Source organism: Pezoporus wallicus, unplaced genomic scaffold (genome assembly GCF_028554395.1).
Source record: "Pezoporus wallicus isolate ANWC-B61680 ecotype Strahan unplaced genomic scaffold, APGP_CSIRO_Pwel_v1 contig_2721, whole genome shotgun sequence".
Taxonomy (NCBI): Eukaryota; Metazoa; Chordata; class Aves; order Psittaciformes; family Psittacidae; genus Pezoporus; species Pezoporus wallicus.
The window spans coordinates 407471-422269 of NW_026642515.1; the positions used below are offsets into that span (position 1 = coordinate 407471).

A 14799-nucleotide genomic window follows, 5' to 3' on the forward strand; every position below is an offset into this window, starting at 1 on the left:
ATAACAAGAGCCTTGTGCTGCAGCACATCTCTTCATAGGAATACCTCCCCTGCTGCATCCAACTACTACATTTGTGTGTTGCAAAATAGGCATCACATTAGGAGTTCATCTTGTACATCTAGGATGTACTAGTAGTACATCTGGTAATGTATAAATACCCTTTCCCCCTCTTGCATGGCCAGTTCATGACTGTGTCTGTCTGTGTGCTTGGCAGCATTATACAGATGTCCAGTAACAGAAATGATTACTACCTTTGAGAGAAGGTGATATTTTACAGACTTCAGTGGACCTGCCACTACTGAATGCTGTTTTTCTGTAGTGGTCACATAAAACTGTACATCTTTGCTGTGCGAGGAAAATGGAAAAGCTGTGTGTGTTACAGGACGTGCTGTCAAGGTGCAGAAAGATGCATAAAGGTGGATGAGAGCTGGTGCTTAACACAGATCTTGATGAGAGTATTCAGGTAGCTGGAAACCAGTTGGAAAAATAAAATAAAATTAAAAAAGCAGCAATGGAAGCAAAGATGGACCATAGGCAATCTGTTTGCCGAATTATGAGGGCTAAACTGACGCGTGTTAATTTCCAAATTTAAAAACATAAGGAAAAGAATGTACATAAACTGGAGACCTTGTCACAGACAAGGTCATGCAGAATCTGGGCTTTGCTATCTTTTGTGTTTGCCAAAAGTCTAAGTGAAGCATATGTTTGTCAGTTTTCTCTGAGCCTCACAGATTGAAAGATGTTACTTTCAGCAGTAACTTTCCTGTTTTTCTCTTCCTCTGAGCTTTGAGATCTCTCTGCTCCACATTCCCCCTTGAACTGGAGATATCAGCTGCTTAAATTCTTCCCATTTGACATGTTAACAGCTTGCATCCTGAGCTGTTCTTGCCTGACAAAAGACATTCCTCATCTGAATTTCTCCCAGTGCAGCACTGAGCAGACAGGAAAGTCATTTCCACTTACTTGTGTGAAGTGTTTTGTGTACTGCTCCCTTGGCTAAGCAGAGTTCATTTCTCAGTAGGATCCTTACTCTGGCAAGCACTGAATTGAGATCAATACTTAAATTAGGATGCAGTTGTCATTTCCACTTCATTGGTGGAACAAAGTCCTCATAGCTCACCATTTCTCTTTCAGCCTTTCTACTTCCAGCTAGAGTCAGGCCTTCTAGTCTCATTGCACCACTGCTTGCAGCCTGGTCTTAACTGAGAAACAGAATATGTGTGGGGTGATGCATCAAATCCTATTTCTGCTAAGCAACACAACCCACAGAAGCCACTAGAAACTGCAATAAAAAATTATTCAAAAAGCCGTAGTATAAAAGGTGAAGAAAGAAAAATAACCAACACATTCTAAAAGAAGTCTTTAAAGTGGAAGAATGGAAAATTATGAAGAAGAAAACTACTGGAACCTAAACTATACCTTAAACGCAAATCTCTCTTTGTAGATGACAGAGCTACAGCAACATCTCAACATTCAGACTGCAGCACTCTGACTCTCTCTGCCTGTCTCAGTCTCTGGTGCCCTTACCCCTTCCCCATTTGTTGTCCTTTTGCAGCCACCACCTATATGCCTAGGTAATGCCAAGGTTAGTGAGAGCAATGGGGTACAGAGGAGGACGCAGCCAGGTGGTGGTGGGCAGGGGACCAGAAACATTGCAGAGAGGAGAAGGGGGAGATGCAGCTGGGCATAAGCACATCACAGCCTCTAAAGCCTCCCAAGAAGGAGTCTGAGAAACTGGCTGTCTATGTCACTGCAGTTTTGGCATGGAAGAGGGGTACCTGCACAGCACTGTCCCCCTGAGACTGAATGGAGATTTGGGTGTTTTTTTCTGGTGACTGCTTTGAGAGAGATGATCTGGTTGAGTTTGACAAATCACACAAACTCTTCTGAAGAAAGATGAAGGAGTTTCTCTCCGCAGGGTCACAAACTTATCAGACAACACTTATCCCCTTAGCTTTCTGCTGCAGTTGCTGCCCTTACAGGAGCTGTGTCATGTGATCTTCCTTATAACTGTACTGAGTATCACCTTAGAAGCAGTTTATGGTTTGACCTCCCCACACTTCTTGGAAGGTTAGCACGAATAGTTGTGGCTGTCACAGTGAGGAGCCTTTTCCTCATTTCTAGCCTAAAGATATTCATAGCTAGTTTCTGATTGTTGTTATTTTTTTTTTCTTTTGTGTCAAGAAACCCTTATCTTAACCCCTTCCTTCCACCAGTTCTGGTGTTTACCATTACATATTTGTAGAAAGTGGTCAAATACTTCTTCAGGTTTTACTTGCATTGCTGAACAAGGCAAGTTTAGCATCATTTTGTAGCACAGCAGCCTCTCCAGTCCTCCATTGACCCCTGATTCTCCAGAAGAGGTTCCCTCACATGATTTGGAAGAGTTTTACCTACCATTGGATTAAATTTCCTTCCATTTTGCATTTCTGCTACTCCATTTCCTTCAGTGTGACCATCATCTAAACCAGTAATTGATCTGAAGTTGTATCAAATACCTTACTGAAATCCAGACACATTCATGTCTGTAATTGTTGCATGAAGTTAAGGTGATCAAAACCTTTGAAGATGAGGATTTTCTGTGGGCATTGTTTTCTCCTTCATCAGTGGTGTTCACATTCACATCTGCTGTTGTGCCCAGCACAGTTGTGGTTTGATAATAAGAGGTTCATCTGAGGTAAGAGTGGCACACCATGTTCCAAAATATTTTTAATTTAACGTTGATTTATCTTCCATTAGCACTTTTTTGCCTAGCAGATCTGTTCAACCATAATCTGCAAAAGGTAAAGGGGGCTTGGACTTCTTTAGCTTATTTATACCATAAAACAGAGTGAAAGGTTTTGAATTTCTAATTGTATGATTCCTCATCATATTTCACACCCATAATTCAAGTCACAGAAAGCCAGAAGCCTCTAATGATTAGAAACACCTATAAATGATGGCATTATAAAGAGTGAGCTGGTGAAAGCTTGGGTGTTAAGAAGGGACATAATTTTCAATCACTCTGCTTCTAGTGCTTCTGTCAGATTGTGTTCTCATTGTGATCAATAGAAATGTAGCTGGTTATCATCTGAATGAGGTCAAAATAGCTTGTTTCTGTCAATACCAATTTAATTTTAGGTTCAGACATGTGAGATAAAAAGTTTTTAATCCAAGTTGACATTCTTGTTTCTCATTGCATACTTTAATTTTATTAGCTAAGATTTTGAGTAAAAGAATTTTTATAAGCAAGATTTTAATACCGTTATCCCCTGAATTTGGAAGTTACTCTGTAGCAATAAATACATTTTATATCTCATACTGATTGACAGAGTAATCAACAAAGATCAAACTGTTGGCCAGATTCCTAATTATCCTGTGGCTGTATTTTAGTAGATTAAATAGATTTAACCCTGTCCCTCATCTTTAAATCTCTTCTACACTGTATAAATGCACAACCCTAAATCAAAATACAAAAATCAAAATATATTGCTACTCTATCTATCTCCATCCCCTAGAATGCAGTGATAGCATGCATAATGATGGCCACTGAATTTAATTCCAGAGTTTTAAAACAGAAGTTGCCAACTCTAAGAGTTACAGCATTGATTGTAGGCTGATCCAGGCTACAGCAATATCTTACTTGCACTAAGAGTACAATCTGTCCACAAAGTAAAGTCAAAATGCTAAGATTTTATACTTAGTTCCATGGCTATGAGTTCTGGTAAAATATCTGCGTGCCTGAGGGTCTCTTCTCCTATAAATACAGGCTGAGAGAGTTGGGCTTGCTCAGTTTGGAGACGAGAAGACTCTGGGGACACCTTACAACAGTCTTCCAGTACATAAAAAGGGCCTACAGGAAATCTGGAGAGGGAATTTTTACAAGGGTGTGTAGTGACAGGAGAAGGGAGAATGGACTAAAGCTGAAAGAGGGTAGATTTAGATACAAGGAAGAAATTATTTACTGTGAAGGTGGTGGGACACTGGAACAGGTTTCGCAGAGAAAAGTGTTGCTGCCCCATCCCTGGAAGTGTTCAAGGCCTGGCTGGATGAGGCCTTAAGCAACTTGGTCTAGTGGAGGTTTAGATTGGATATAAGGAAGAAGTTCTTTACTGTAACAGTTGTGAGGTACTGGAATGGGTTGCCCAAGGAAGCTGTGAATGCTCCATCCCTGGCGGTGTTCAAGGCCAGGTTGGACAGAGCCTTGGGTGGCATGGTTTAGTGTGAGGTGTCCCTGCCCATGGCAGGGGGATTGGATCTTAAAGTCCTTTCCAACCCTAACTATTCTATGATTCCATGATTCTATGTTACCTAGCAGAACAGATTTGTTCCAGTTAAATATTTTTGCATTTTTTTTCCTGAACCCTGGGAAGAATACGGCACAATAACTGAGAAACAGAAATTATTTTTTTTGTAGGTTCTTTTGAAGATTTCCATTATAATTGCAAAATTTGGAATTAAATGGAAATAGATCCACATAGAAACTAGAAAAGATACGTGTGGAAACAAGATTCTGAACATTTTTCACTGACAAAAATAGAATTCTAGATGAAATCTCTCAGTCTTCCAATAGAAGTAGATCTCATAAGGGAGAGTATTTCTAACCTTTCTGTACACTGGATATCAGTAAATCCACAGGGAAATTACTTTGTTGGACAGAAATTAAACATCCCCACCCCATTTTCATCTGTTGCTGATCTTTCTGAAAACAGAGGAGCTGGTAACATATTCGGGTTTACAATTCAGCATTTCTCAGCTAGAACGTGGTATTTCAGAATTCCACTCATTAAAAAAAAACAAAATTTGGCTGCCTTGATAAGTTTGTCACATTCCCCAGCAGAATGTGAATTGTTTTTTTGCTTTTAAGAGCCTACACAAACCTTTCCAGAAAGCTTATATTAATATGCAATCAGAGATAGCTTTCAAAGGAAGCAGTTACCAACACGATAGAAATTTCCACAGCCTGTCATCCTGACCTCCTCCTCTTTCTAGTAGATAAGAATTTTTTAACTCCTTCCAGTTCTGTTTTTGCAGACATTACTCATTCTTATGTTTGTTGGTGGGTTTTTTTTTAATATATGATTTATAGCTGGTACCTTGTCTAGTGCAACAAAAATGTTTGCTCTTAATGTCATCACCTGCAGAAAAATTCTGGCATGGAAACCTGGATCTTTCTTACCTTCAAAATGGATCTTACAAATTCCAGCTCTTTCAGGGATCCTAAAAAACTGTCCATGAAGATATTTTGTTTTGTTTTGGTTTGGTTTGGGGATTTTTTGGTTGGGTGAATGGGTGGGTGAGGTATTTGTTTGCTTTTTTCAGATGAAGAGGGCACTGAGTGATTATGGGAGAGCTATAGCAGACTTTTTTTCTGGTTTTGACTATAAATTTCATGTTGCAAAAACATGAAAAGGTGGGATAGCTGGCAAATCTACACAGCTATCTTGAGTGAGGAGGTTCCTGAGGTATGGTGTTGCTTCAGAAGCAATACATTGTTTTCCTTCCTCACTTCAGAATAAGAGAGTATATGTGGGACAGTACTGTGAGGCTGGGATCAGTCCAAGTTTGCACACCACTAAAATAGGCCTTTGGACTGTATGGGGTGAGGCCTCACCTTCAGCAGATGAGAAAGTGGAAATAAATGGAAACACTGCTACACATGTAAACCTTGAGGTCTGTGCTGTTTATAACTACATTTTATAAAAGTCTGTAACAAAAGCAAAAAAATAAACCTGTTTTGTTTTTTTTTTTTTTGATATGTGATCTATGCAGCCCTTTCTTGAATGTAAGATCAATATTAGGCTTAACAAGTGATGCTATCACAAGTAACCCAAGCTTCACTATTCAAGGAAAAGAGTGTAATTAACCCAAAACAACATCTGTGAGTTATTTATGCATAAATAAGAATTCAAATGCAGAAATATAAGTATTTATTTCATACAGTGATGTGTTAAAAATTACAGACTTTTTATATGCATGTTCAGGAAGACAATTTCACAAATGGGCACTACTTTAATTATGAGATCACTGTGGGTGCTAGTAAATGAGCTGACGTCACTGTCTGTCAGCAATGCCGATTACCTTTCAACAGCCAGCACACATATCATTAAATTGTGCCAACCTTCAAAACAAAGTGACCAGTTTCAAACTGCCTGATGGAAATAATCTTTGTCTTGACTAACAAAGAGTTGTTTTGACAGTGCTAATTTACCCAAGACTGTTCTAAAAATTTGAACAGTATATACAGCTGAGTTTTGAGCAGTCCTTGGTGTGGGTTAATTTACAACTGTAACTGTACTGTACAAGCAGAAAAAAATCACTTTATGCTTCACAAGTAAGTGGTATAGATTCTAACCTACCCACTGAAGAGTTGCATTATTTTATGAAATATCCCTCTTCAAAAGGGAGAGGAATTAATTAAAAGCCCTGAAATGTAGTGCTTTGATTAGAATATGGAAAAATAAATTATTGCAAGGAAACTAAAATATGTTGGTGTAGAATGAACAAATGTGTAATTTTGGCTAATTAGGGCAATATTTTATGGCCCCATTATAGGTATAGTAGAGCTATGGTTAGCAAATCTTTGTGGCTAGCAAAACTTAACACTGCCATGAACAGTTTTCCTCAGCTAAATGGCTCTCTGGTCCTGGAGCTCATTGGGGCCTGAGCTAGAAGCTTCAGATCTTTTCCCAATTGTGTTTTTCATTTGTATTTTTTTTTATTTCCTAATGACAAAACCAAAGACATTACTGGCTCTCAAAAGCATTACTTGCTTTTCTATAACCTAGTTGGAATACAGAATCTAATTCTTTTTTAGACTTTCTAGAATAACTGTAATGTTGCTGAAGTTTGTATTCCATACAGAGTTGGCAGATAGAGAAAATAACTTCTGCAGAGTTATGCCATTGGCTTGAAGGAAGAACCCTGATTTTGCAAAATACCTTTCTGCTTCCTTTTAAATGTGCTAGAATGGCATTAATTTACAAAGACCCATAAAGTGGATTTATGAAGCATTTGAGGTTTTTTTTTAGCTTTGTCTTAAAATAATTGTATCTCTAACACTTTTAAAATATTTTTCATATTTTAAATTTAAAAACTCTTGCTTCATTTTTTTTTTTGTGTGTTTGTTTATAACATGAGTGGTCAATAAAAGCAAAAAATTCTGAAGACAGGGAGTGAGTAGAACAAAGTAGTAACAGCAATGTAATATGCTTGTAATGTTGTCTTCAGACCACTATACAGACAGCAAAACCTCAGGACACTTTGGAGGGCTACGAGAGCTGCTCTGTGTGAAGTCAGCCAAGCAGAGAGGTGCTGAGTTGTGCAAAACTAGAGTGGTGTAGTGTGTACCAGTACCAAGGGCACGACTACTAGTTTTCAGGTTTTGTTTTCTGGAGAGGGCTGTTTGTGGGGTTTTTTTAGCTCTTTTATTATTTTTTTGCAACTCCTTGTAGGGGGAAAAAAGTATACTTCACCTTAGCAGTTTCAACAGATCAGGTCACCCGTTAAGTGACTTCTGCCCACTGCAATTCTGTGGAGTTACTCTGCCTCTAATATCATGGCTCTTTTGAACTTCATCACAAATAACTGAGTTTTCTCAAAAGAATGTATACCCTTCACTTTTTTGTTATGCAACCAGACAGGGAGCAGGCACACGGGGGGTGTGCCGTAGGTACTGCGAGGGGCCTGGGCAATTGCAAGAAGAAAAACATCTTCTTTGTCTTCTGCACCCCAGTTATGCAGAAAAAGACAGTTTTAAGCAGAGTGGCTGTATAAGGAATATTGTTAATGTATGTTAATTCTTCACCGAATAAAAAATCTACAAGTGGGCTGCTCTTCTGTGTGGATTTGAGAAGAAGCCACTATAACAGAGCTCTTTAATCTACTCTGATGCTGTAGCCTACTTATAGTTTAAGAGGAGAATTTCATGCCACTGTGAACAGTTAGCTCTCTGCACAAACCTGCTTGTTTGGGATTTGTGTGGGAAGGTGTGTTGGATTTGTGTTATCCTCTCCTACATATGTCAGATTGCACAGAACTGACTGCACATGGTTCGCTGTGATCACACCTCGTGTAGTGTTGCCATCCTCAAGGCTGCTTCACTCTTCTAAAAGCATGAACATTCAAAAGATAGAGCCGTTTCCAAATGTAGAATAAAATTATTGTGGAGATTGCAGTTGAAACATTATATGACCTATTTGCTTAATTTAGAACTTCCTTTTTGAGCTATCTCATAACTTCGAATATAGTAGACCAGCAAAGAAAATAAACACTTTGATTTACGCATCTATGCAGATGCATTTCTTCTTACTTTTTAATAGTACACAGATTTATTATCTGAATTCATAAATCAAATTAGTTGTGTTACTGCATACTTATATAAAGTACAAAGGCAAATATTGTTTGTTCTACTGAACAAATGAAAATGTTTGGAAGCCAATCTATTAAGCAGCAGACATAATAGCGTACTCCAGTTTCCCAGAGCAACCAATAAAAGCAAGACAAGTGCAAAGAATAGGCTTTCTGCAAGATCTTTGGAGAAGTTTTCATTACTTGGTGCCTTTCTATGACTCCATTTTGTTGTTATCTATATAGAGACATCCAAAACTTGCTCAAATACATCCATAAAAGAAATCAATGTTGAGTTTGCTTTCTGTAAATATGCTATTTTGTTCATTCGATCCCGAAACCAGTGTGACTGCAGTAAGAGAAAGGGGGCAGAGGGGAGATTATGCTGTGTATATGAGTTGATTTCATACTTTTGTTACTGGTACCTTAGTGATTCCCATGAAGCTGGGCTCTGACACTATCACAGAGAGTGTCTTTTTTCAAAGCTCTTTAAGCAAGAATTCTCAGAAGCACTTCTGCAACACCTCTCAAAATAATCCTTGCATTTCCAAAATAATTTTAATTATCATCTTCTAACAACAACAAAGAGCAAAAGGAACTCTCACACAGCAAGTAGAAAGAAGCTTAAATGAAAAAAAAAATAAAAAAGCAAAACCCCACAAAATAAAAATAAATTATATATATATATATATATATATATATATATATATATACGTTCTGCTGTAGTCACAATTAAAGTCACAGAAGTTGTTCAGTTACGAGTTGCTGTTGCATACCACAGGAGTAAAGGCCAAGATGAAGGCAATGAAGGCAGCCTTTATTTTAAATGGTAAACCTTTCAGAAAATTGCCTGTATATTATTGCCACCTAGTGTCATTCTAAGTCCGTCCTCAGCATTTATCAAAGAGTAGTAAGACTGTCAGATTCAGTTTTCCTAGAATACATTTCTCCCAGGTTATCTGAGATGCTTTACACTAATAATGCAGTACCCCACTATATCTTTGAAACACAGTTCACCTGCCTGCCCTACTTACATCCCATTGGCCTAAGTGATTGAAAAACAAGTGTGATCATAGGATGCACAAATATATTTTTGCATGTAAATTCACCAATTTAATGCAAACTGCTTAGGGTTTTCATTTTATTTTTACTTGTTCATTCTCTTTTGCTAAATAGAATAGCCATATGTTCCTTAAAATCAGTACTGTCTCTATTTTTAGCACCTGCCTTGATGTGGTTCAAAAAAACAGTAAAATCAGAAGAGAAAGGAGAAGGTACATGAGAAAGAATAATTTCTCTTCCCTGTGTCACTGGCCAGCTGCTCAGATGAAACTGCTGTTCATAGGGAAGACTTTTTCCACAAGGTCTTCTTCCACAGGCCTTGCTGTGAGATGCTGTGGAAGCCTCTCTACCATCCACATCTCATCAGGCCAGATGAAATGCTGTTATTCTACAAGCAAATTTTGAATTTTAGTATGTAGATGTTACAGGACTTAACTAGGACTAAATATATCCATGTAGTGTTGTCATGGAAATAGAGAATTTTGATGAAAATACAGATTTTCTGCATAATGAAATACCTTATTTCAGTAACATGAATTAGCAAAGCTGCAATCAGACAACTGTCATGCCTTTATTTTCGTTCAGAGGTTGGCACTATCTACTGAAAGTCAAAAAAAAAAGTAGAAAGAGGACATTTTAGCTGTTGTGAGAGCATCATGTCATGATCACGTATTATGTGCATGCTATGTTAAATTGTTGTAAAGCGCTATGTATCTATAAACCCTTATCCATCCATAGAATTCAAATGGTGTTCTAATTCTTGTCCATATCTAATAGGTGGGGAAAATGATGTAATTCAGCCATGCTTAGATTGTAAAGTGAGTCCATACACTGCTCTTGCTTTATACATGAGACCTTATCTTCTAGTCTAACCACACCATTCAATCACTAAGAGACATAGCATGTAAATAGTACAGCACAGGCTATCTATTTTGCAATGACAGTACACAATGCCCATACCTGTACTCCAGATAGAGTCTTTGAACTTACACTACAGAGGCACTGCCTGCAAAAGAACATGGTGCTTCTTAAAATTGGTATGTGAGAAATAAAGTGAAGAGCAGTCAAAATAGAGCATATATAAATTGAAATAAATGTTATACAAAATGAATTATGCCAGTTCAACTAGTTCTGCTTTTAAATCAAGATCGTTTAATTCAGAATGCTGTTCACATATCGGCAAAACAACGTGATTACCAAGTAGTTTTCTATAGCGCTACAGGGGGAACAGAGCTGTTGGGCCTGGTGAAAATTTGCCAGCAAGTCCCAGTGTATTTACCAAGAAAGGGGGCAATGCTGAAAATGGACACAGTCTTGAAAGGTCCCATTCAGCAGCAGATACACTCAGTGAATGATAGGTGTTTCAGCCTGGAGGACAGAAGGCCACTGCATGCACTGGAGAACTTTGTTAACAAGTTTGTTTGGAGGCAGGTACCTTTTACGGAAGTCCAGCCAGCAGTCTTTCCCCTTGGGAGGCTGGGGATCCACAAGTCTAACTGGCACTTTTGTATGGTTGAAGAATGCGGTTTCTGCATCACTGAAAACACTGGGGGGGGGGGGAGAAGTAAGGTGTCCATTTTGCCCATTTTTATGTTATTTCACAAAAAAAGCTATTGATTTTATTGGCCAAACTCCACAAAATGTGACAGGAAGGTAGGTTTCAAAGGTAAGAGATGCTAACAGTAGGTCTGCTAAACCCACGACCTGCCAGCTTGAGCAGCCCCAGCCACATGCGTGGCTGGACCACATACCACAGTGCCCAAATACGAAGTCAAGAAAAAGAAATAGTGGTAGAGAGAGGACAGAGCAGCAGGGACAGAGACTAGAGATTGCAGCAACCATGATGGATCTCTGTGGCCACAGGGAACAGTCAGAGGTGCTGTGAGTGGGCTGAAATTCTGGGCTAGGATGCTGGGGAGACAAAGGCAGATGTGGTGGAGAAGGTAGGAGTAGCTGCAGGTGTTGTGAGGAGTGGACATGAGAGAGCTCAGACTGTTGTAGTAGCAGTCTTAGAAAGATGTGGGCTAGGTTGTTGAGGCAATTCATGTTTGCTGGGCACCCCATCCTGCAAGTTTTCTGCAAATGGTGAATTAGGTAGAGAAGGGAAATTTTCCTATGTGGGGTCTTATGACTTTGTAATAAAAAAAGAGTTTATGATGCAAGTTTAATAGAAATATGTCAAAAAGCCAGTCAGTCATGAGGCACAAGCATGGTTAGCGGATGTTGCTGGTTATGGTTCTTGCTATGTCTGAGAAGAAGCCCTGTGAGCTACTCTAACTTTATGCCTTAAAAGAGAGGAAAAGTTGGACAGCCTCTCTCAAAATTCTTCCTGAATTTCCCTTCCTCAAAAATGCAATTCTGGAAAGAGAAGAAAATTCTGACGTTTACAGCCTCACAATGTAAAATATTTTTAAGACTGTGGGCACATGTAAGAAAAGGACTTCCTAAAAACCTGCAGACTTAGCTGGAAAAATTCTCATCACAAATCTGGTCGAAAATTTTTCATACAAATGAATGGGAAATGTCTGCTTTCCACCAAGCAGTCATGAAATGTCTGAACCTTCTCACTCTGACAGAGTCAGCTAAATAGTTTTGCAGCACATGAACACACATCAGTGTTCAGACATCTCTTTGTGTCCTCTCCAACCTGATTGCTTTTGGTGTACTCCCTGTGTTCCACTATTACCTATGCATGAAGCATCTTTGCTATAGTTATGTCTCCACTAGCAGATAAAGATATATTTTTATCCAGGGTGAACATGATTGTGTGAAGCCATGCAGAAGTGACGATGTTAAATGATGTAGCAGCATGCAGTCCATCAGTTCTCTTACACTGTTGCCTTTTTTTACCTTGGATAACTGATTAGCTCTCTCACTGTCGAAAACACATCTGGGACAAGCACTTGGATTTCACTCTGAAGTAGATGAGAGTCTTCAGCTGGTCTCTGCAAGCCATATCATGACAAATATTGCAGATTTAGGATTATAAACTGTCAACAAAAAGCATATATTGCATTCTAAGAAATGCACACTTAAAAAGCACTCAGTACCACTAAAGTAATGACCAAGGAAACAATGTGTTCTTACTTAATGTTATCTAATCACTGGCAACTTATAGAAACTAATTTCCGATGAGATGTGCAGTCAAAATTCATCTCAGATGCTAACTCAATGCACACTTTGGCTGTGCTTTCTAGATGGTCAACCATTTGTCATGTGAAGCATAACAGTGCAGACACTGTTTTTTTTTAAAGTGAAAACACAGCTGAAAGAGATGCTACTGAAATGTAGACTTCAAATAAGGTAATCTGGTTTTACCCTTGAGCATCTTTCAAGGCTTCAGAGGTTTCTGCTGAATATTTTGTCAACAAGAAATACAGAATTTGATTAACTAGTTTATCTTTTTTTTTTTTTTGTCTATCAATATGTTACGTATTTTTTCTATGTCTGTCTATAGCAGTGTAAGAAGCAGCCATATATTCCAGAAATTCTTTCTTCCATCAGTGCAAGGCAGGAACAGCATCTTAAAAGGAATTCAGAGGTGAATAAATTCACACGTACTGCGTGTGCTGTAGCAAGCAGGTGGATTTTTGAGACTCTGCAATTGGGTGGTTTTAAAACATTTGAGAAGTCTGCTCCAAGGACCTTAAGGATTTTATGATTAGCCCAGGACACATACTGCATCTCTTCTACTCAAAGGTGCTTGTTTAATAGTTGCATGTCCATTTTATAATCTCAGAATTTTGTAACATGCAGAAACTACCTTCCTCTGAGGCAGACTTTGTATCTGAGCATCTGTTAGATTATTTCCTAGAAGCTACCACTGTATTTAAAAAGTCAATAACGCTTTCCAAGATGTTTTTCTTCTCAAATGGATGTGATGCTAATTTTGCCTTCCCAAATTTTAGTTTGATATTCAGATTACAATATGCATCCAAAGTTCCTGTGCTGCACAGGTTTGAAGAAAAAAAGCTACTGACTATTAGTTTAGTGACTCTGTGCCACACAGAATGCAAATTATATTAATGTGCTGCTCTAGATTATTAGGAAGATGTTAACTCATGCTCGACCATAATATCTTGTTCTCATTTAAATGTGTTAACTTGCTCTTTTTCTAGTACCTGCATGCAAATGGGATTGTGCATCGTGACTTGAAGCCAGAAAATCTACTCTATGCAACACCAGCACCAGATGCACCACTAAAAATCGGTGAGCAGCATTATATGTATGCTTCCCTAATTTCTTTGTACCAGTAATATGTGCTAACTGATGTTTCCAGTCTCACTACCACTTTATTCAAAGCTAATGCTTATACTCAAATGAATAGCATGTTACTTCTCCAGCAGCACTTTTTGTTTTTAAAACCAAGGTACTTGCTTAGAGAATTTATGGATAGAATTGTTCAGAACATGTCAGAGAATGAAGAGCTCAGGAGGAACAAAAAGGATCATGAGATCATCATACATCTGTCTGAACTTCTGTGCCCTGTTTTTTTATTTTTAAACTAGTATTTTAAAATGGAAAGATTCATTGGCATGAAAGTACAAATGTGCAGATAAATGGTAGAAAGCAAACTGAGCAATGCTGACTTCTGTTTTGAAGACAAATTTGAGGGATAAGAAGTGATCTTTGCAAAGAGCATAGGCAAGCTATCTGAGGCATGGTCAGCACCATGGGGGCAATGAGGAGGGCCAAGGTGAGATCAGGCTCTCCTGAATGGGGACATATTATACCAGTTCTGTTGGGCATGGTCACTGGTTGAAAAGGGCATGACCTCCAAAAATGCTAGGTATGCCAAGTTTTCGCTTTAGCAAAGAGAGGCTCTGTGCAATCCTCCTGAGCTGTATGTAACCAGTTTGGAAAGACCACCTTGTGCTCTCTTACCAGAGAACATGGGAGCACACAAGGAGTGAGTGTTGCCATATTCACCAGGCTGGTGTCCATCATGGGTTTCAGGAGCTACATTTCCACCAAATAGTCTCAGCAGTTTTGTATAAATTTCTGGGAAACTGTCACCTCAGGATGATGGTATCTTAATTTACATTTTATCCTAGTTTTTATCTTTCCTGGAAAACCTCTAACAGCTGTAACATGCTAGATTAATGCAGCACCCAGTGGCCTTGGTTTGACAGCCAGAGTGGTGTAGGAGTTCCAGAAGCATTTTCCTAAATGCTGTGATTCCTCATCTTCTGGTTAATACTATTGTTGTTTAAATTGACATCTGATTTACAGTAAGTATTTATAAAAGATATTTCTGTTTGGATAAATAATAATACATAAATTATAAGCATTTAGGGAGAAGTGAAGCCTAACTATGCATTTATAGAATAAAAGATGAACTTTTTTTTTATTCTGATCCTGAGTCAAAATATTCACTCTGTTATTCACTGTAACAAAACAAAAATACTT

The 14799-nt window shown here is 38.4% G+C and overlaps 1 protein-coding gene across 1 annotated transcript in view; it reads left to right on the forward strand.

Moving 5' to 3' along the window:
• Nucleotides 1-14799, forward strand: part of CAMK4 (calcium/calmodulin dependent protein kinase IV) — a 143890-nt gene that overhangs the window by 112959 nt on the left and 16132 nt on the right. Inside the window, exon 6 of the mRNA XM_057430857.1 lies at nt 13509-13599. Coding sequence (XP_057286840.1) covers nt 13509-13599 — 91 coding nt within the window. The remainder of the gene's footprint in view (nt 1-13508; nt 13600-14799) is intronic.